Source organism: Amblyomma maculatum, chromosome 1, assembly GCF_055883805.1.
Source record: "Amblyomma maculatum isolate TAMU_Amacu chromosome 1, ASM5588380v1, whole genome shotgun sequence".
NCBI classification, from domain to species: domain Eukaryota; kingdom Metazoa; phylum Arthropoda; class Arachnida; order Ixodida; family Ixodidae; genus Amblyomma; species Amblyomma maculatum.
This window is the reverse complement of record NC_139344.1, coordinates 116458011-116481104: the sequence shown is the minus strand read 5'-3', so window position 1 is coordinate 116481104 and position 23094 is coordinate 116458011. Positions and strand designations below refer to the sequence as shown.

Below are 23094 nucleotides of genomic sequence, written 5' to 3'. Positions count from 1 at the left end.
CACTAAGACGTTAATCGCTTTGTCGTTTTCGTCCGTAGCTTTTTATCTAGAATGACGCAAATGTATTTGGCTCGACTAGCCCATAAACGAGTCCGGCACGGAGCCGCAGTTTTCATGCAAGCGCTCAGTCAGCCTCAGCCCGAGACTTTTCCCTGCCCGGCATAGCCGAATTCTTCACGCTGCCCATCATCAGGAGTCAGTGGACGTCTGCACGAGCAGAGATAGAGAGTTGTTGCATTGTAGCGCTCCAGAACGTTTAGACGTATGGACAGTGGTCCCCTTTTGTGTTCACAGCGGTGAACAGGTGGCATATGTCTCTTGCATTTAGTCAGCGATAAGTGATTGTTAATCTGGGTACAAAAAGTCGCATTGATTATTTTTCACTTCCGCAAGCGCGAACGCAACATGTATTCACTCGCCACTATTTCAGCGTCAGCTGGTTGCTTCGTTTTGTCCGCTCTTGGTGCCAGTCGAAAACACCGACACACCTGTTGTTCGGTTTCCCGTGCTTGGGGTTCGCCACCTGCGGGCGTCCGCGTGCGTAGACATTCACTTACTTCTTATTTCGCTTGATCACACGCGTCACCTACACGGCCAGCCAATACCGTCGTTAGGACGGAGCGCCGTGGATCGTGGCAATATGAGCCCAGTTTGCTAGCTTATTCTCTCTTTATTACACTGAAGAAGGCTGCACCGGCCTCACATATCCTGTAATCCTGCACACATGCGAACAAAGGAAACTATTTGTGTGTGTGTGTGTGTGTGTGTGTGTGTGTGTGTGTGTGTGTGTGTGTGTGTGTGTGTGTGTGTGTGTGTGTGTGTGTGTGTGTGTGTGTGTGTGTGTGTGTGTGTGTGTGTGTGTGTGAGAGAGAGAGAGGGGGGGAGGGAGGGAGGGAGGGAGGGAGGGAGGGAGGGAGGGAGAGGGGGGGGGGGTGGCTGGTTGGTTGGTTGGTTGGCTCATTGCAATATCTCTGGCAGGTTTGACCTCGTCAGCAAGCTTATTTAGGTGGCGTTCTTGCTTCCGCGCGTGCCGTAATCGTTCGATGAAGTAATAATGTCGGGTGTTCAGCACTGGTGAACAAGATTTCCTTTTAATTGGTATTTTGAGGTGTTTTCTGTGGCGCTGTTGTGGCAGTACTGGCGGACAATAAAAACGAGTGAATTATACTAACTAGTAAGTTGGTTAACAAAAGTTATAACAGTTCAAATTTTTCCTGTTGCAGTTAGGCGCCAGTTTGCGATGCAAAATTTGTAACCGGCCGTTAGTGAGAGCCGTATTACTTGTCAGAATTTGAGGAATGCGACTGCCCTGGACGTCATGGCACCGCCGTTTGCGTTTTAAAAAGCGCGCGTATTCGCCAGGCCGCGAAGTGATGTCAGCCACTACACGTCACTGCGTGGTGCTCTGTAACGTGGCTGCTTAGGGTGCCTCGATGCCCGCGAGGCATCCTATCGCCGCTCTCGCGTGTGCAGCAGTGGACTGCAGGTCTGCAGCATGGGCGAGGAGTGGCAGGTCACGATGCACGGTGGCAGACTGGCAGGTGAGCTCTGCCGTGAATGATGTTCGCTTTGCAGCGTGTTTTCCGATAAGGGTGCTTGGTGGCCGATATTCGTTGAGCCACAGAACCGAAGGAAACCTCGTTTTCAAAATTAAAAAAAAAAAAAAAATGGCACGGCTAATATTAACGTCACCTACAAAAATCTCTAGTTGCAGTCAATCACCGAACTGCAATAGTTGAAATGTGAGGCGCTGGAATTTAGTTAATGAGCTTGCTGTAGCTAACATGATTCGTCTGTTTTCTGATCTCGGGGAACAGTAATATCTCAAAGCCGATGAAGCCATCTTGATAGCTCAAAGAAGCTTTTTTTTTCTTTTATTCTGGTTCACTTTTGTCGAAACATTCCGTATATTTCTAAATTCATTTCTCGAAATATCTGTACCCGAGGCCTATAGTAGCCCTCCTGCCGACGTGCTCTACTTTACCGTGGTCTGTCGCGGACCGTGGCGAGGGATGGTGCCAAGGCGACTTATAGTGGTGGCTACAGGAAGCGCTGCTCGTTCTATCTGCAACGAGGGCCTCCTGGGCGTCGCCATATTGCTCGCTGGGCTGTTGTGCGCGCCTGACGTCAACACGGTGGAGGCGGTAGCAGAACCGGTTTGCAACAGTCCAGAGAGGAGGCGTTTCGACAACCTCCTCGCCCGATGCAGAGGTTTTCTAAACAAGTATTTTTGTGATAATAAATTAAGAGATTAGTAATTAGGCGGGTAGTAAATTGCGTGTACGCGAACTAAGACTTGCTTGGGGCAGCGAGTAAAGGGTGAGCTTAAGTGCACCCTCCTCTCTCTCTTTTCCCTTTCTTTTTGCATCAAAGTTCGGGACGAGGTCTTATGCAGGTAAGCTTTCTTTTGCCGCCATTTAAATGCAGCCGAGGGTCACATCCGCAACTTTTGTGCCATTGCCAAGCCATGCCATTTTTATCTCATCCGTAGCTTCTAGAAGTGCTCGTTCGGAGCGGTGCTATATCGTGGGCGACAAGCACGGCAAGTCGGTCATTTTGCATGCGAGGGGCTTTAATGTTTTGGCGAGAACATATTGAAGGAACCGGGCGTAAGGTCATCTTTACCCACGCCCGGTCGTACGGCCATGCACGAGAAGCAAAGCTCCGTTGCCTTGGTCGAAATCCTTCAGTCAGGGCGTGAGTGCTTGCTGAAATGAGGACGTGGGCCGTTCGCGTTTTCTCTGACAGCTATGTTTGTTTTGTGCTTTTGCAAGCGATGACCTGTACAAGGCTTGGTAAATGTCGTTCTGTCTGGTACCAGTCGCGCCTTGTCCTCGAGTGGTGGGGTTTATTGAAACAAACAAGAGAAAGCGAAGGGTAAGAGTGTTGCCAGCCGCGGCAATTGGTAATATCTGAAGCGTCCGAGCTGAGACCGGCGGAAAGGAAAAGGATAGCAACTAGAAGTACTCAGGGAAGCGATCAAGAAAGGACAGGGGAAGTTTTCTGCATTATTTACAAAATTTAGACGAATTCGCGCCACTCCCGCGCGCAAGTGTTCAAGCATTACTGACCCATAAACGAAGGCGCGAACGGCCTCTATTCCCTTGAGAATGACGATTTTCTGCGTTTTCTTGCTTTCTTTCTTTTCTTTTTATCCCTCTTGCTTCTTGCCGCTTCTGCACTTTTTCTTTCTTCTTTTTTTTTTTTTTTTTTTTTCGACGGGGAGTAGGGGTGGAAAGGCTCGTCTGGTGTGAACTTTATTCTCTTACCTATTAAGACGTGATGAAGTATGTAGAAGAGTGTTTTGTTTACCCGAGGCCTTTCACTTTTCATTTTATTTTGCGGTGGAAAGCTGTTACTGTGAGCCTAGTCCGAGCAGTGCTTCAGCAACCGTAGTAGCCTCAGCTGTAGCGCAGCACAGGGTTCTCACGTCCGTGGCCCTTTCGCCATCCTTGTGGCTTTTTGGCCAACACAAACCCCGCGTTTAAAAATGGACGTAAAAATTGTGACCACACAGATATGCTGATTGCCATGCGCGGTTCTTGGCTCATCACCACATCGTCCTCATTTAGTGCGCACGAGTTCGTGGATTCGACTGCTGGCCGCGGAGACCCCGGTTCGGCTGGAACAGAAATGGAAGTGTGCTGGATTACTGCGTCGTATTTCTGTGCTTATTTAAAGAGTCCCACAGGGTCGAAATTGTTTTGGAGCCCTACCCTGAGGGTCCATGCCCTTGGTTTTAAATGTTGAAATCTGTTTACTTTTATTTAATCAATGCGCATTTCATTGACCCCTCGTCATTGAATTAATGTATACCCGGCGCTCAAGGGCAAAGTTATCTTCACCACCTAGACCTTTGTAATTACATGCTTTTTGTTCAATAGTTTCCACATTTCTTATCTCGCAACTTACACATCTCTCCGTCCTCCCCCCTTTCATTTTTTTAATTTTCAATTTCAGTTAAACGCCGACAGCTTAAAGCTCTTTATTTTAATCGCAAATTGTGTATTTATGCAACCTGCTTTTTACTCGCAAATTCTTGCTAATCGCGCGCTTTTTCAGCGCATCTGTAATTAAGCGGCGGCCGTAGGAGGCCTGGTCGCGTGATTTTTCCAAATGCTTTTTCGTGAGATTCGTTTGTGTGAACCCCTTCGTGGTATTGTGACTGATGTAAGGAGGTCGCCCTTGATAATGGTAATGTTTCGCCTGGCTCTTCATTGTGCAGTATCTGAAGATGTGCCTGTCTTCGTTTCCATAGTAGCAATGTAAAATCCGTGGCCGCGTTCGCCCAAAATTGTGCGAGTTTCATTCGGGTGACAAGCGTGACCGTACTGTATTGTCATATGCGATAGTATCACCTGACGCTGATGCCTTTGACACTTTCACTGAAAATTACTCTCTTGTTGTTTCCGTAACGGCTTCGCCCCGTCATGTTGCCCGGGCATTGAGAAGCGCCTCGATCAGGTAGCCACCAGCGGTAATTTGAGCACTGTTTTACGGTCGCCTCCAGCGACTTCTGCCGAGGTAAATAGTCTTATTTAGTACAGCCGACAAAACTGGCGAGGAACTCTGAAATTTCCTAGCTCCTCCAGCGACAACAGCATGCAGCATCGGGCGAGCTGCAAAATAAAAAGAGCTGCGTTACTTTGGAAAGAAAACTAGGAATTTTCAAACGCCTTGTTTTTTCAGAAGCAGGAGAAAAGAAGACCCTGCTGTAAATGTATTGTTTTCCCTTCTTTTTGTATTTTATGTCAGCAAACCGCTATTGCCACCAATTGCTCCTAACGGCATATTTTCCTTTCTTTTTTGTTTATTTTAATTAGCCCCTGCTGCCACGTTTAGGGTTAAAAGCGCGCGAGTACTCGCGGCCAGTTGTGGTGCTACCTCAAGAGACTTGGCGCCACGATTAGCAAGCGGTCTCCTGCAGTACTCCCGCGCAAAATCCTATTCCTAGGCTTGAAGAGGATTCAGGGTCACTTGTTGAGGTGGCCTGGCGCGTCAAGTTCCAGTCCGACTGGCTGTCGCCACTCGACGATGTCGCGACACTATTCCCATGCTGTGCTACAAAGCCCCCTTCCTACTCGCTCTTTTAACCCTTTAGCAACGCTGCTTGCTTTCTTTTTAGGAGGGAGAGGGGTGGGCTACGTTCTCTTTTTTTATCCTCTCTGTCTCATGGAGTGTCGCGGACATGTAGAATGGTGTGAGGCCCGAATCCCCTTTTAGGTGCGCTGCCATCAACTGCTGCCTTGAGGGTGAGGAGGCACTTTGCATTCAACCGTGAATATTAGTGTGTGCACTCTTCTGAAAGCTGCCTGACGGCGACGCTCCGACGACGGGCTGGTGCTTTTTTCTTTTTCCTTGCTTCCCTCTGCTACCGGAGGCGAGAGGGTAAATATCACACGCGTTGACAGTTGTAAATAATTGGATGCAACGGGGTGCATACCAGCAGTGGTGTCGAGTGCCGCTGGCGATTTTGAACTTCGAAAAAAAAAAAAAAAAAAAAGAGAGGAAGAAAAAAATGAGGGCTGCTGACAAACCTTTGACGCCGGGTCAACAGAGAAATCAAGACCTCGATTAGTGCGGGCTCTGACCTGCTTCTTTATCTTCACCGATTGTTTAAGTTTGACTGTTTGCGTTTGAAAGGATTTTACTGGCTCTGTTGCACGCTTAATGTTCGCAGTCTGAAGTATTTGGCTGAGAACGTGTCGCTTTCTCGCAGATGCCCTCTTACAAACGTTTCATCAGAGCCCGAAAAGCGAGAGAGTAATGTTTTCCACGGCGGGTCCGAAAATAAGAGACCCGAAGGAGCGACAACGATATCAGCCTTAATCCCTCATATTGGTTACTTCACGTGGGATCACAGACAGCGCATTTTCGGTGGGAGCGGGTAATCAAGAAGTGTTGCTCGTGGACGACTCGTAGAGCGGGGATTGAGCCTCCGGTCCGACGCGCGGACGTGGAGGGCATCGGGGTACGTGTCTCTCAGGAGCGGCCCGTTTCCGCGTCGCCGCGCCAGTCGTGGGCCCGTCGTCCTTGCACCGCGGCCCCGCCGATGTGTGCCACCAGTGCCAAGGCTGGGGCCGCGCGCCCCCGTGTTCTCTCTGCACCGCCCCGTCTGCTGCTGCAACGAACGCAGTAGATCCCATTGGTATTTCCCCTGGTCCCACAGGAATAATAATAATAATAATAATAATAATAATAATAATAATAATAATAATAATAATAATAATAATAATAATAATAATAATGAATCAGTCAATCAGCCAATTCAGTTTGTTTGTAATGCCCAGGAACAGTGAGGTACATTGGGTTTAGGGTGAGAGGAAAGTAAACAAAAAGAGTAGATACTTTAAGAAACATTGTCCAGATCAGATATAGGAGCATGAAATTTTAGATCACAATATTAGGTTAAGATATTCAGAGGAATATCTTAAGAGTAAGAGGAATCAAAGGACGACTAAGAAAATTATTTTACGGGTTGTTCAACATAACGTGCATATATATGCTTGCCGTCGTGTGGTGGAACTCACCGCACTTTTGATTAGCCGTCTTATCAGTTATTAAATAGTACTATTATGCAAATTTGTAATATTTATTTTATTACCAAGCGCGCTTCTTCACATTGCAGAGGGGTTCATAAAGAGCCGATTCAGTTTTTTTTTTTTTTTTTTTCAACATACCTCCTGCCACCTGCATGGTGTTTTTTGCGGCGTGGAAAGAACGCTAGTGAAAAGAAAAAAAAAGAAGAAAACCACAGCTACGGCCTTGCTCTAACACATTCTTACGGAGATCAGCTTATTTACAAGATTAGCGGGAAACGAGTAAAAACAGGGAACGGCCAGGGTTAAGTTAGCCCTTGCAGGACCTTGGGGTTGCAGCTTTTCAGTCTAGCCACGCAAAGCTGCGTCTACTCTGAGCAGCGATATTCGTGGATAGGTCATAGAGGTCACTTTTGGGATGACATAGGTGACATCACTCAGGCGACTAATGACGACAAAGAGTCCGGTGTGTTGCCGCAGGGACTTCTGATAGTCCTCGCCGTTGACCACATGCGCGCGCGCACACACGCACACGCACACGCACACGCACACACACACACACACACACACACACACACACACACACACACACACACACACACACACACACACACACACACACACACACACACACACACACACACACACACACACACACACACACACACACACACACACACACACACACACACACACACACACACACTATTTCACCCATTGGTCTCAGTGCTCTCGGATTCGTACACTTAAAGCAGTGTTGTCTGCGCGGAATTTTTAAACCATCGTCTGACTGACTATGCTTTATCATTAATCCCTTAATTGTTCATCTGTTATCTTACGCATACTCATTAGCGTACAGTGGCAAGCTCCCACCATTATATGCAAGACCACCCGACACAGATATGAAGTTCCGCTTTAACCATGCGAAGCTTGTCCGCATCATTAGCAGCACGTCTGTTATGGCTGCCTTTTTTCTGTCTCACCCCAGTTCCAGTCTTCTTTTCGGCTTAATTTATTTATGCCATGCTGCGACCTTGCGATTACAATTGATGTAATGTTTTAATACATCTGGCGTCAAACTTTTGCGAGCAATCCCTGTTTTCTCGTCACGCCGGCGGCTGGAAGGCTCTGCGTCGAACGGCAGCTGTCGCGTTAAAATGGGGAACCTTCCCCAAAGATTTTCTTAGACGAGCCCGCCGCGAAGAATCCTTGTAGGGCTCGTATGCGGCCGCTTGGTAGTTGCACGGGTGTCGCCTGTGGATACGTTTCGGAGCTCTCAGGAGGAGTGAGCGCCAGCGCGGCGGCGTCTGTGCGGCTCCTGAGGTTGCAGCCCATTCACGCTCCCTCGACTCATGCGTTGTCGGAATGAGGACGCGCCCAGTTAAGCTGCTGCACACGTCTTCGAGGAAGCGCGCAAGCTGCGCAAATAGACCCGAGTCCGGCTGCGGAGCCGCGTTTGCTTGACAATCGTACAAGCTATCTCTTCGCTGGGTTTGCTTTGAGAAATTGAACTCTGTTTTCTTATTATCATTCCGTTGAGATTTTTTTTTTTTTTTTCAACATGGTATGCTTGAACATGCAAGCAGAGCAAATAATGATTCGGGTGACCCACAGATGAGGCAGATTAAGACATCACGTGCTGACGCGCGTCTGGTGATCTTTTTTTTTTCTTTTTTTTTTTTAACTGAGAACGTTTCTGCTCGTTTTTACATTTTTTTAGAACTAACTTTTCAGTTGCTTCGTAGATTCACGCATGACCTGCTGTATAGCTAGTATTTGCTAATTGGGGATTGAGGGAGGAAAAAAGATGGGCATACACAGTTTAAGTTTCTGCAGTCTGCAGACGGGGGACTGCAACTTCTGGTTTAGTGCATGGTAGGGGGCCCAGGCCGTTCAGGAATGATTGTCTTGCGAAGCAGTGACGTGTTTCTTTTGTGTGTGTGTGTGTGGGGGGGGGGGGGGGAGGGGTCATTTTCTTACGAACCCCTTTCGTACCGCGTGCTCCGTACTTCACTATATTTCCTTCTGGGAGAAGGAGGGCAGCTAGCCGTTTTTATGCAGTTGCGCTAAAGTTCTTCACCAGATTTCGCTTTTCTTAGTGATAGTAGACAGGTACAAGGAATGTATGCTGGTCATTGCTCGCGACGGTTACTTAGGGGGGTGTGCGCTAAACCTGAAAAGATTATTCCGTGTTGACAACGTTCACTCTGAGTGCAAAGAAGAGGATCATAAAAGCGGTTGTCGGCGTGATATTCGTGTCTTTCCGGTGGCATATTTATTTCCTTTTCTGATGGGCAGTCTGGTAGCAGAAAAAAAAAAAAATTAGAGCTGCGAGTTTGTTTGTCTTTTGCTGTTCACGTCGCGAAACAAAGGTGTGCCGCGGTCTTTCGGCGTCGCGTTGTGCGACGTGCAACACAGTGGCTGCCGAGAGATAAGCAGATTTTCCGGGTGCAGTGTGAAGATGTCCCATTCCGGGCGTATCGCGCTCATCGCAAACAAAGCGCATCACCGGCTGCCGATAACGGCGTTCGAGGTTAGCGGCTGGCCGCAGTGCGCGCCCCTTTGCTGCTGCCGCCCGCAAGTGGGGTGTTGGCGCCAGCGGCGGCAAATACCACGACGACGCGAACCGCCTGTTTACGCCGGCCACCCTTTGCGGCGGCGCTCGGCGTCTGGACTGCCAGGCCTTCTGGTGAGCCAAGGAAGTGTCTGCCCTTTACGCCGTCATCCTGGTACCACCGACAATGCTTACACAAAGAGAGACGCGAAATTAGTGACTCACAGCTCCAAGCCGTGTTGAAATATAATAAAAAAGGATATTTCCGTGCGAGAATTGCAAGGCACAAGTTTCGTTCACGGCCGTCCCGGCCACCACGGTATCGCGCACAATATAGGTACGCAGAGTCCACAGATCGTTCTTGCTACATATGTTTAACATACTCCACGATTGCTGGCTAGATGTCGATAGCAATGTGGTCTAGCCTCCGAGATCCGCCTCCAAAAACATGCACTCGACGAGTGATAGTCAGTAGGTGTGGGCCATGTGCAGGTTGTTCTGAATGTCCCCTAATGATGCGAGGTGGAGGAAAACGTTTAAAAAATAAACACCTGCTAGTAATGTGTACCTGTTTTGTCTTTCTTGTTACCAAATCTAATGCATTGGTGCTTCTGTATAGCCGGACTTCCACTCATGGCAGGCTACATTCGTGACTGGTTGGTCGTCGGTCTTAGATACAAGTGATTTTCTCTCTCAAGTAGCCATTATAACTGAGACTGAAGCAGTCACAACGACATCTCTCGTATCATGTGAAACTTGATCGCCTAGGTTTCCGCCGTTCTTGTTTTTCGCCCAGTAGCGGCGCATGCAGGTAGGTTAACTATGATTGGGCCTTCCAGTTACAAACGAACGCAAACTTGGTAGTTATACAAAAAATTCATTTATTTTCTGCTCGTACAAACTTTACATATTTTTTTTCTTACCTGTTGATCCTACTCGCTGCCGCTGGGGGAGGTAATGGAGAGGAATGCAAAAAAAAAAAAAGTATGTAAAGAAAAATTATTGCCTGCCCTCCTGCAAAGAAAAGGACGCAAAGAGGGGGATCGTGGGCGGCTGGGCTTTAATCTTTCCTGAACCACGGCCGGACTTAAGCGGCGGCGGCGACATGCATGCTTCCGCCGCCGGCTCCAGTCTGGCGATGCCCGAACAAGCGAAGAAGCAACCAGGAGGTTTTCAGGCGCCGTTCGGCGCGGGCCAAATGTTGCGGCCCACTATGAACCCACTTGGGAACGCGCTGCCCTTTGTACCTTCAATTGTCAATCTTTGGCGCCTCAAAAGTCGGAGAAAGAGAGATGGGGTGAGGGGGGTGACTTTTTTTCTTTTGGCGGGGGACTAAGTTTGACGTAGGGGCTACCTTAAATCTGCCTCTCGAGCGAATGGGCCGCGCAGCATAGACAGTGTCTAACAACGCTGCACTCACGGCTCCGCTGTGTCGTGTCTCACGGTTTTGAAGGTTGGCTCTCGTGGTCGCCGAACCGCACATGTGCATTCGTTTTGCCACTAACCAGCTTTCTGCCACCCGCGTCGTCGAGACACCCCTTCTTCCCCTGCGGACGCGGTATCGCCCTTGCACTGCGGCTTCGATAAACACGTTTTTCTTTTTCTTTCTTTTTTTCTTTTTTTTCCCGGCGCCTCTGGGTGTCGGCGCTTTGTTCTTTCGGGTGTCCTCCATCCTCCAGGCATTGCACAAGCGTCTGCCAACATCACTCTTCAAGAATGCACCGAGTACCCCTGCTCACTCTGTGGAATTCACTGTGTTGGAAAAAAGAAGCGTTGTAAACTTTGCATTCGGACATAGTTACTTGTCTGGTTGGGTTTGATTATACTGGAAGTGTCTCCAGCCAAATCTGTTAAACAGTTAAGCATATTTGGCTCTTTTCAATGTTTCAATGGGATAAATACAACACAGTGTATCTAAGAGGCCTTAACCGCTTCACTACCCCTGTGGTGTGGGAGGGCCTGATTTGGGACGCGGTATAAATGATTGGCTGCATTTCGATGGAGGCGAAACGGAGCGCTGCCCGTGTGCTCTTAGCTAAGCTGTGTGCGCTCACTAGGGACTGCATCTCTCCCGGTCTTCATTTGCATGTGGTGAGGCAAGACGGCTTCATTGTTGCAATGGTTTCGTTGCTCTTTGCTTTTTGGGAAACGCTGCAGGCTTTTTATTTACTACAACTGTATCGCAATCGCTATCATCCGCTCTTCCCAGTCTTGGGTCTTTGTATCTATTTGTGGTCCATTGCTACAAGCGGTTTGATCTCGCAATTTTCTGACAAATCGCCATTCAATTTTTGGGAAATGTGAGAGTCGGATGATTAGCTGAGTGTGATTGTAGACGCATCCATAATCGCGGTGCATCGCGTATCTTTGTGGGGACGTTAAGGTAGGGCCTTGGGGCTAACGGCTGCCAACCTGAAGCGAATGCGTGGTGTACTCGTGTTCATGACCGGGTTAGGGTCACACACGGCACGCGCCGCTGTTTGACTTGCCTTTGGTTTAGACTGCATCTCGTAGGCGAGAAGCCTTGCTCATAGAAGTAGCCATTACGTTGAAAAAAAAAAAAAAACATCTTCTGCACGTTCTTGTTTTTTCTTGTTTGTGGTTGTACTCTGTATTAAGACTCGAACACTTCTGTCAGTTCTTGAAATAAAGATTTGGGCACGGCTAATCCATTGAATGGAGTAATCGCGCAGCCGCGCATCCGCATTGGCAGCGATGTCTTTGTACAAGTTCTTTGTATCGGCTGATTGGGGACGAATTGTCTGGCCCGCTCTGCGTATGTGCTTATTCAAGGCCCGTATACTATATTCTGGACGTTTATTCTTCGTACGTTCGTGGTTGTAAATCGTTCAATAGATTGCGCCGTCGGCTGAAATTGACCTATTGTCGTCAGGTTCTCCAAGCACATGCAACCATATTCTGTTCGTTATCCGTCTCTGTCGGTGCACGTGGCCGTTCGTTCAGCGTGTCCTCAGGTGGGGGAACCCGGAAGGGAAGGCAGCGGCTCGGGTCCTGTTTCTTTGCCTCCTCGTGGTCCCCTCCCGGAAGCAAGGGACGCGCACTGAGCATCCAAAAAGGAGCTGCCGAAACGGGGAAGCGCAGCACCGGCAAAGGAACGGAAAGGAAGCAAAGCTGGGTTACTGGGGAACTAGGGCGTTTGGCTTCTTTGGCGCAATCTTTCAGATTTTTTTTTTATTATCAGGCTTTACTGTATACATTTGTTGCTATATATAGGTTTCTTGTTCCTTTCCCCTGCCTTCGGCATTTCGCCCCCACGGGGCAAGCCGGAAGATCGACAGGAGGTGTACGAAGACGTACAACGTCCGACGGAGGGTGAAAAGGAAGGACGGCGGGTTAGTTCAGGGGTCTGTGCTTGCACATACTACCCCAGTTGCGTGGCGCCGCCTGCCATCTTTTGTCCCGTATTTATCGCGTGCACCCCACTTTCGGATGTCTTCGTTCTTGCTTTCTCCGCTGTGTAAGGCCTCCCCTTTCTAAGGTGCTCTCGTTTGCTCCCCGCACGTGTTTGTGCACTCGCGAAACCTCGTTCCCCTCCTGGACTCTGGGGGGCCCCAGCTCCCATGTCCCCTTTTCGTTGTTTTGCTTACTTTCCGTTCAGTGCTTCCACTCGCTGCGGTCTGTTCTCGCTTTCGTAGAAGACAAGAAATCGGGGGGTAACGGCTCGTGATTTTTCCTACTCGTCTCTCCCTTTCTCTCTCTTACGTGCTGAGCTTGTGTTTGAACATATGGCCGTCTCCACTGCATCCGCCGTCTGTTAGTGGCAGCCGTGGAGTCCGCTTAAAGACGTCCGAGCAAGATCGCTAGCTCTGTATACATAAACTCTATAGAGTAGGGTCGAGTAAGGCTGTCGAGTAAAAAAAACTAGTTGTCGGGTTCATGTATGCGCAGTCGACCCGAGTAAAGTACGCGGTTTAACTCGCTTGACCCTATTCTCTAAAAGCATTTAAACGTTGTCGAGTCAGGGAGTCGAGTTATGGGGAGCTCTAAAATCAGAAAGCTTCCGGCGCGGCTAGGAGCGTCTGCGAAGTTGCGTGCTTCCTAGTCCTCATCAACGAATAGAAAAAAAAAAAAAAAAATCAGAGTTCTCGATAGTAAAAGACAACGGAATCAAACACGAGCAGGAAGCTCGCACAATAACTTCGAATCTCGATGCTAGGTGCCGCTGCTATACTTACTCGCTAGAAGCGAGTTCATGTAGACACCAAGCGGATCGAGTAAGGGTGACCTCGCTTACGTTGATTCGACCGCGTGCTGTCGAGTCCATGTATACAGGGCAATTGAGAATGAAGTACACGCTTGCGAGCCACGCTACCGCTGTCTTTATTGTGCTGACACATCATGAATAATTTCAACTCACACCACGTATGCTTACGCGTCTGTTGCGGTGAACACTTGTCGGGCGTCTTTGTCCTCGAATAAACGACAAGTTTGCCCGGTACGCTTTAAAACGGACAAGGGAAGAACGAGGCGGTACCTTATTCAGTCCACGATGTCTCGTCTGATCAGGTCCTTCCGATTAATGTAGCTGATTCAGATATTCATTTCTCGCTCCTTAAGTTTCAGATTGATGAGGAGAAAAATGAATGGTATGGGCTCCTCCTGAGTGCGAGATCATTACGGACATCAGCATACGAATGCATTGTTGGCCACCAGGGTGGTGGAAATTCAGAAAATGATAAAGTTAGCTTTTTTAGCTTGGTTTAGGGAACTTAACGTCCCAAAGCGACGCAGCTATACGGGACGCCTTAGTGGAGGCATGGGATTCCTTAACGTACAGTCTTGAGCAGAAGTGGTATTACAACACTCAGTCAGTGACAGTGCTCGGGAAAACTGCATCGAAATGCCATCTAGCGAAGCGTATAAGGGACAGCGACACCGGCACATGCATGTGGGTAAAATGAGGCACCGCTACTATTGTATGGAAGGAGACTGCAGCCATGAAATTAGAAGACGCCTGCTTCTGGGAAAGAGAACAATGGTTAGCCTTGACCGCCTAGTAAAGAGCAGAGACATTACGCTGACCAAGATCCGTATAACTCGTGTTATGGTCTTTCCAGTTGTCATGTATGGATGCGAGAGTTGGACTGTGAAAAAGGGCTGACCGCCGAAGAATTGACGCATTTGAATTGTGGTGCCTGCGGAGACTCTTGAGAGTTCCTTGGACTGCCAGAAGATCAAATCAGTCGATATTGTCGACCATAAACCCTGACTGCTCATTGGAGGGTCACATTCTAAAGGTAAAGCTCAGCTACTTTGGTCATCTGATGAGAAGAGAGGAGTCGCTGGAGAAAGATTTGATGTTGGGAAAGGTTGAGGGTCGCCGGAGAAGGGGTAGGCAGCGAACGCGATGGTTAGATGGCATCCTCGAGGCACTGCAGATGAAGTTATATGATGTTAGGATCGTTAAGCGCGGCGTGATATGGTCCATAGGGTCACGAAGAGTCGGACACGACTGAACGACTGAACTGAACTATTGTTTCGACCTTAGCTGCTGCTAGATAAAGTTGGGATGCAGTTTTATCGAGCTCCACCACCGGCTGAGTGTTGTATACCACTGTGCACAGGTGCCTTGCGTTTCGCCACCATCGAAACACCGCTGCCGTAGCCGGGATCAAACAGGGACACCCCGGCTTAGAAGTCGAGCGCCCTAGCAAAATCAACTATCTTGTAAGAAGGTATAATTTATGGAAACGCCCTGTGCAGGTAGTTGGAATATTAGTCGAATAGGCAGCCGCCTCGATTCAAAGAGCATCTCCTGATACTTTGCCCCAATGTAGGAGCAGTGTGAACTAGGGCGGCCGAGTCGTCGTTGATGTGCCCTTAGATAATCTTCTACTGTCTTCGTATTCGGCGTTTGAAGAGCGCACTTCATTGACGCTGCAACGTCTTCTTTTTTCGTACGTCATGGCGCGCCTCCTGTTCTTCTCGTCTCCGTTCGACACCCGCTGTGCTCGTGATTTCGAGCACTCAAGAACAGCAGCAGCCACGTTCACCATATTCTCCGACGAGGACACTCAGGCACCCGCCGACGTTTATGTCCATGAGGCTCTCAGGTAATCAAGTTGCGTGTTTTCTGAACTGGTTAGGAAAAGTTGGGGATTGACTGCGGCTGAGCAAGGCATTGACTTACGGAGTCGTCCGATTCCTGCGTGCAGGTAACTCAGAAGAATGGCCGGGATGGATGCCCGCCGCAGGCCACCTATTAAGTTGCCGGTAGTTTCGGAGCAACATAAATTCGCTGCGTCGACGCGTGCATCGACACGTCCTTTTGCGACGCCTACAAGTAGGCTGCTCCGACAGCAAGTAGTCGCTCGTGTTTGTTTCGATGCGAACGTAAGCTACGTTTGAATAATGCTGCCATATACCTGTGTAGATGATAGGTCCTGCTTTCCTCTTACCACTTCAAGGTCACCATTTTATTGCGGGGTAGGGTCGTTCGGATGCTCACGATGCCTTCAGCTAACTAGACTTTGCTAATTGGCGGTGATAGTTTAATCGGGTTACATTGGTCGATACGCGGAAGCGCGGCGGGGAAGCCTTCAAGAACCGTGTTCTCGGGCCTGGCCACTTGGCAGAGACGTAGTTTTACCTACTTATTTCGACTTGTGTGCATGCTTGGCCGGGATGCATCACCGCAAGGCTCTGGTTTAGTGCGGTGGTGCTCCCGTCGTCAATACGGGTGCAAAGTGGTCGCAAGTGACTCTAAAAGGTGCCGCTCATTTTTGTTGTAGCGTACAGCGGCCGAGTGAAGAAAGCCCGAAGCTACAGCGTTCTCTAGCACTTTATTGACGCCGCATGTCTATGAAGCAGGCAGCACGTTATAGAAATGCCAAGGGAGCTGTTATTCTATTGCTAAAACTCTTCACGGCATCCAAGAGTCGGACTTCGTTTTCCGCTTTGGCGTTGCTGAAGCTGGAGCGCTCGCGTATACGTCTTCAGTGTGACGTCCCGAGCCAGACGCTGTGGCTGGTAATGCAGTTCACCGCAGTTTCGTGCACCCTTTATTCATATGTACTTGCCTTTTCACAGTTGCAGTGAGCCGTCATCTTGTCCAGTCCGCACTGAAAAGTGTAGATGAAGCTCTGGTAGAAGTGTGCTGCTGTTGTTGAGCCTTGCTTCCTCACACTCGTTCCAACTCACGTGTTCGGCACGCACACACGAAGTCAGTCTAGACGCATGGCGTCCTCTGTTTATGAGGCTCCGCCCAGTTTTGAGTTGGTTTAATCGCATCACAGTATAGGGAAGGATACACATGGTCGCGCAGGCGGAGGTGAGACGTGTCCGAGTGAGGCGAAGGTTGCCATTACTTGGGGAGTGGAAGTGCTTCGACGTCGAACCCTGCGCGGCAGAAGTCGGGCTGCCGGAAAATTAAAAAGCCAGCCAGCCGCCAGGGAGACGGAGAGAAACATCGTGAGAACGGAGGTCGTCCGTGCCGCCAAAGTGGCGTTTATTATTTTTCTGTTTCGCTTCGGTCTGGCTTCGCTTTCGCCTTTGGCTGGCCTTCCCGGCGGAGGCCGCCGCGAAGGTTCCTTCCTCCCCCCCCCCCCCCCCCCCCCCCTCCGCGTCGGCCGCGCTGGAACACTGCTTGCGAGGCGCTCTGCCTCCCGTCTCGAGGTTGCGGGCCCGGGCGCCGACCGCGCGGTGTGGGCGCTGCAGAGGAGCGGCGCTTGTGCACGCTCAGCGGGCTGCGACGGCAGTGGGACAAACGTAACGCTCCTACCCTGTCCGGCCGTGCGCGCACTGCATGCTCACGATCTTGCTGGTGCAAGCTCTCAAGCGTTCCTTGTTGAACTTCCGGAATCAGCACTGCACTGTGGCGCCTTATGACGCGCACTTCGCCGGCGTGTTGTGCGTATGCATGCGTTAGATATTCTGGTATGAGACTTTTCAAGCGCATGCACTGACGCATGAACACAAGGGCTGAGTCCGTGTGTTCTTTGACTGTATATGCGACCGCAGTTTCGGCGATGTACGCCGGAAGCATCGTTAGGCATTGTGCCATTTTTTTTTTTTTTTTTCGCGAATAGCGACTTGAATTTCACTAGAATGTAGGTTCCGGGATGACCTGCTGCTGGTGACCTTGTGGCGAAAACATTGTTCTGTATATCTTTAATACTGCATTTTTGAAAGCAGGAACGCGAGTACTAGGGGAACGATATTCGTTCAGGTGTGCTGTATTCCAACTGCATACGTTCTGTGTGCCTAATTTGAATGGCGCTAGCTTTTATAGGCAGTGTCCCTCGTCACCGGCTGATAGTAGTCGCTGTCAACACCGAGCGTCCGCAATCGCATCGCAGTAACCCCACGTATCTCGCTAAGTTCACTGTCATCAGGTGCATGTGTCACGGGGGCGCAACAAGGAGCCGCCAAGTGGCTTTAAACGCTTCTCGAGAAAGCGAAATTGCTTGACGGCGTGACGCCCTGCTCGCCTGAGCAGCCGCTGCTCTTACGAAGATACCAGCCGCATATACGTGGCGTTTCGGGTCGAACCGAGGCGACTTATCCATGGCCCTTTCGTAACGTGTGGTGGATCGAGCATAGGACGAATGCGCTTGGGGTACTGACCACTAGCTCAACAAGAAAAGCATTCAATGCAAATTCAATAATTACAAATGCACGCGGTCGACCTTTAACTGGCGCCACAGGAGTAATCGCCGTTTTAAGTTTTTATACTCCGATTTCAAGGCGTATGTTCCGGAAAATATATATATTTTTTTTTCACCATGTAAAGAAATTGAAAGACCCTCATTCGCCCCTAATGACATTGAATCTCGTTCGTTTCTAATGCGTCTCGCTGTGTGTCAGTGGTATTAGTACGAGTATTTTAAAGAAGCTTAGACTGCTCTGAGAGGTTGACTAGAAGATGACACCGACCCCTTTCGTACAAAAAGAAAAACTTCAGAGTTAGTCGCTGGAATGTGAGCTGCCTCGGAAAAAGTCGGCGCCGCAGTGTGCGCAGCCGAATAGAAAGGTTTAGTGTTACTTGCTCCCACGCCAACCGGCCGATCATTCGGTGGGAACAGGCCCGGCCACACGAGCCGTTTGCAGGTGCGGTCCGGGGTGGCCAAAGCAGCAGCGCGCGTTCTCCGTCTGCTGGCGCCCGATCACATATCCGTGGTGTCCGACGAATGAAGGCTCAGACGCGCCGCCGCCTTCGCGGTCAGCGACCAAGGACGGAAACGGTGCACTCGGCAGCAAAGGTTTGCTGACAGAAAGAAAGAAGACTCTTCGGCGCCACCATCCGAGTCGGTATCCCGCAGGTGGGAGGGCTCCGTTGTCAGCATCGCACGATGGGCCGCGATTCAATGCTGCAGTGAATTTGTCCCTGAGCACGCGTGTTCTGTGTTGCTCTCTCCTCGTTGCGAAAGGGAGTAAAACTGATTCACGACTCGTGCTGGCTGGCGGAGCTGTATTTAAATATTTTTCACAAGTTCAGTATTAAGGACTAAACAGTGAATAAATTTCGTCGCGAGACACCCCGCGCAATATATCCGTTCCCTATCACGAGCAGAAAGATTGCGGGGTCTACCAGAACAATCTTTATGTGACTGTTTGAAGCTCTGTATTAGTTGCTGCAAAGGCTTGCCGGCTGCGACGCCTGTGTCAACGGTGAATTTGAGGCACCAGTTCCATTTCTTGTCTCACCGTAGTGCTGTTCGCAGCCATGCCGCCGGTTCTAAGCTCTTTTTCGCGCCCATTAGTCTCTCGACGAGCGCCAACTTTTATGTTTCTTAGCTGTGGGTTGTTTTTTAAACGAGGAAAATTCTTGTAGCGTCATAATTTGAGGGCATTACACTGTCGGCAGTCCGTCGCGCTTGTGCGTCATCATGGCTTCAAGCCAATCCTGGCTATGTGCCGCATTGAGTTAGCACACCGAACACGTATCTATGTGGTGGCGTTCAAGTGCGCCTTCGCCGACCTAAGTGCCGTAAACGTGCTGCTCGTGTTTGCGTCCGGCTGTTGGAGAAAGTTGTACCCTGGAGAGAGATGGCAGTTCAAGTGCATTTGCCGGGACTAGAAGTAGAGTAGCCTTTTTGACGTTGAAAGCACATGAGCATGCGGGCAGACACCCATCGGTAGTGTTTGATGCCATAATGAAAACATCAAGTTGCCGTCACCCGGTTTCATTCTATAACGCATGAGTCGTTCAACAGGATGCTCGTCTGACACTTTACTACGGCGTTAACAGCGCTCTTGGAAAAAAAAAAAAAAAAACGTTTCAGTGGAGCACTTGTGGCCACCGCATTCTTGACGGGCACAAGCGTAGATGTGAGGTCGCTTTAGGAACGCCGTATGGGCACGAAGAGCCTCGAGTGTACGCTGTTTTTGAAGCGCCGCATGGGTTTCGTTGTTTAGATGATGTGTCTTGCATCTCGCTGAGCATTAGTTGTGGTCTTGGATCTGACAAAGCATCAAATCACCTCCATCTTCTCTGACAAGGTACGCGAAACCATCTGCCGCAGGAGGTCCCGGGCTCAGTGTTTCTCGGCGGCCAGGAGTGTTGATCAATTCGCCGCTCAGAAGGTGTCCTTGGAGCCCGCGGGTGCAGATGTCTGCCTGTGGCGCTGACCCGCCGAAGAGGCTGCGTTTTGTTCGCGGGCGCTGGCCAGCGGGCGGAATGGGTCCCGTCGCACCCAAACAAGCGGGCGCGGTGAAAGTGGCGGGGAGACGACCCCTCCTGCGGCGGCGATCGGAAGCGCGCCAGTGAAAGTTTTTTCCGCGCGCGACCTTGCTCCACTTCCGCGTCCCAGTGGCCCAGACTCGCGCGGCCTGCTCTCCTCCTCCGTGCGGCCTCCTCCTCGCGGCGCGCTCTTTCCCCGCTCCGCGGCCGCCCATTGGCTGCCGCTTAGTAGGTCACCGCGCTCTTTTTCTTCTCTCTCGATGTTTCGTTTTTTTCTGCGCAGCCTCGGCTCAGCGCGCTTTTCTTTTTCCTTTCATTCGCCCCCTCCCCTCGTGCGTGCGTGTGTGTGGTTTTTTTTCTTTCCCTCGCTTTCCGGTCGCCGTGGTTCTGCCTTCCTCTCGCCGCGTGCTACTTGTTGACTGCTGCGCGGCATTCACTATCGTTTGCCGCCGCGGCCCGACCGGCTGTGCGTCGCTCGTCGTCCCGCCCGTGCGCTGTGCCCCCGGTGGCGTGCCCCTCGGAGAAGTACTGCGTCAAGTGCGCCGGCGTTCCGGCACTCGTGCTCGCGCCGTCAGACGCGTCTCTTGTCCGTGCGCGCGACTCTTGTGCTGCCATGCGCCTCCTGCCGGGTGGCTGACCCGCGGTGCGGCGAGATCGCTACTTGTGTTCCCACTTTGGATTATCGCGTACCCGCCGACAAGATGATGTCCCCTTTCATGGACGGCTCTCCGTTCTTCTACTCCCCTCCAGGCGCCGTGCTGAGCTCTTCGGGCCCGCCGCCCCAGCCGCCACAGCATGGGGATGGCTACCCGGACGCGCCGGACACCAAGGAGGGCATCGAGGAACTGTGCCCCGTGTGCGGCGACAAAGTGTCGGGCTACCATTACGGCCTGCTCACGTGCGAGTCGTGCAAGGGCTTCTTCAAGCGCACTGTTCAGAACAAGAAAGTCTACACGTGCGTGGCTGACCGCAGCTGCCACATCGACAAGTCGCAGCGCAAGCGCTGCCCATTCTGTCGCTTCCAGAAGTGCCTCGACGTCGGCATGAAGCTCGAAGGTGAGTCTCATCCCAGCGCATCATCCGCCGGCGTCGCGCGCTGCTCATGGTCGCCTGGAGCGGCCGTGTGTCTGCGCGCCACGACCGGCTAGATGCGCCTTTTCGCTGGCGACCGCCCGTCGTCGCGGCAGCGCGCGCGGGGCCCACGCCGTCAGAGGAAACCAGTTTCGCGCGAGAAAAACAACAACAACAAAAAAAAGCCTCTCTGCTTAGTCACCGCACCTGCCGTGTTCTTCACTAGTGCGATGCCAAGGCGCATCTGATTGCCCGGTAAAGGCACAATGAGTCTTCCCCGAATTCAGACCGTTAAGCGTAACGTCAGCGTCGATTTGGAACGTTTTCTATTCGGACAAAGTAGAAGGCACGATCACCGTCCTCTACCGGGTGTTATCGTTCGGGGTTTATCCAGAAACCGTTTTCTTTTCATTTGCTGTATCTCCACAATTGAACAAAACGCTATAGTTATAGTGACTGCCAGCTTCGCGGCCTGTCAAAGGCATCCTCATCCGGAACCTCGCAATGAGCAGTGCTTTCCCGGGGTGCACACCTTCCGATCGCGCATGTGCGCGGCTTACGCCGTTTAAACCTCGCGGGCATAGAGGGCGCCGTGGCGCAACTTTGTCCGGCGGCGTAGTGGCCCCCAACCAGCGGCATCGATCGCGCCCCTTTCTCTCGGGCGGGCCGCGGCTCGCGCTCAGAGCCTGGCTAGGCGCGACCGGTGCGCGGACGTGGCCCCTTTTCGTCCCTCCCTTGACCCACTTCCGGGCTTTGCGTCGAGGGCCACAGTCACGGTGGCCACAGTACTTTTCTTTTTCTCTCTCGCTCTCTCTCCGCCATGGACCCAGGGGTCGCGAGTGTCGTGTTCTGTCCGCACTCTTCTTGCATGGCGGGTGTTCCTTTAGGTCCAGTTAGCCTCTCGAGTTGTCAAAGGAGTTATCGTCGCGGACTTAGTTGTGCAGTGCGTGCCAGCATAAGAAGTAGGTTTGCAAAGGGTTCTCGATACCTCGTGTCGTGGCATACGTTTGAGCGTCGTTGTCCGCAGATGGCAACTGGCCATATTGCTACCTGTTTTGACGTTGCCAGCAGTCTCGAACGCGCCCTTGTTATTCTTAGCCGGGCGAGTTGTTGGCGAAGTATTCTGTACTGCAAGGGTTCCTGTACCCTTCAACGAAGGGGCAGCGTACTTTCGATAGGTAATTGCGGGAACCGTCATTCTATTCCATCATCACTGCATGAGCCCGAACAGCTGAATACCCCAACGCTTTGTCTCGGTGTGGTTAAAGTGCACTCTGAGCGAGTCCGATGGTGGGCACTGCACCACTCAGCTGCAGCGTCTGACCCTCCTTGGTGGAGTGCTGCAGTGCCACCCGGATGTGCTGTGACGCAGCCGTGATGTGTCGCGCAGATTCGCAGTTCAACATCGGGGTTATCGCGAGCCAATACTCGACTACAGATGATAGCGCACCCTCCGGGCCAACCTATGGGGCGGTTTTCTACATTCCCAATGAATCGTTATGTACACGCAGTTGGCGGATCATTTTCTAGGAGCCCGGCTGGTGCTGAGTGACAACAAAAATCGGCTGTGAAGTGTTAGCGCGTGATGACGTCGCCGCTGGCGGTCGTCGCGGGGAGCAAGGCGGCTCGCGTTCAAGCTTCGTTATGAAGACGCCGCTTCTGCCCCCCATCTCGGTTTCGCGAGATAGGCCTCATGCCGTCTCTCGTGGCGCTCCCCCAGTATCGCGGGCAGAATGAGGTGCGAGCCTGCGATAAGCCATGTCGTTCTCCAACGAAGCACTGGTGCACAGAAAGCTCCGGCAACGTGCGAAGAAAAAGCTTCTCTATTGCGGCACGACCGTGCAGGGTCGCCGTCGGAGGCGAACGCGTTACGCGACAAAGGCGTTGACGAAACATTGCAGAAAACATCGTTTCCCGCCTTGTTTCTGCGTGGCAGCGGGCAGTTTCTGCTGAAGCTGCTGAAACCGACGTTTTCTTCTCATGCAGCCGGTTAGCGGAGGTGTAGCTGTTGGATGGAATATAGGAGCGTCCCCTTTGAAGCAGGGCGGTAACAGTTGCTATCATGCTCGTTTTTTCCCCTATATCTTAATTATGGTTTTAGATCAGTTAAGTATGCCATAGTTATGTTTATTGAAATTTTCCTTCTACATTACTCACACTGTATTACTTTTCTGATGATGAACTGGTGGCCATGCCCTTTGAAGCGGGTGGACACTCACACAGTATCCGGCCAGAGTGAAAAAAATGTCGCGCAATGGGCGCGCAATGTCGCCATCTAGCGGCAAAAC

General features: G+C 51.0%; 1 protein-coding gene across 1 annotated transcript in view; it reads left to right on the top strand.

The window, feature by feature from the left end:
- The window catches only part of ftz-f1 (ftz transcription factor 1), a 291716-nt gene that overhangs the window by 150115 nt on the left and 118507 nt on the right, over positions 1-23094 (top strand). The window contains exon 2 of the mRNA XM_084588851.1: positions 20486-20791. Within this exon, the coding sequence (XP_084444977.1) occupies positions 20486-20791 (306 nt within the window). The remainder of the gene's footprint in view (positions 1-20485; positions 20792-23094) is intronic.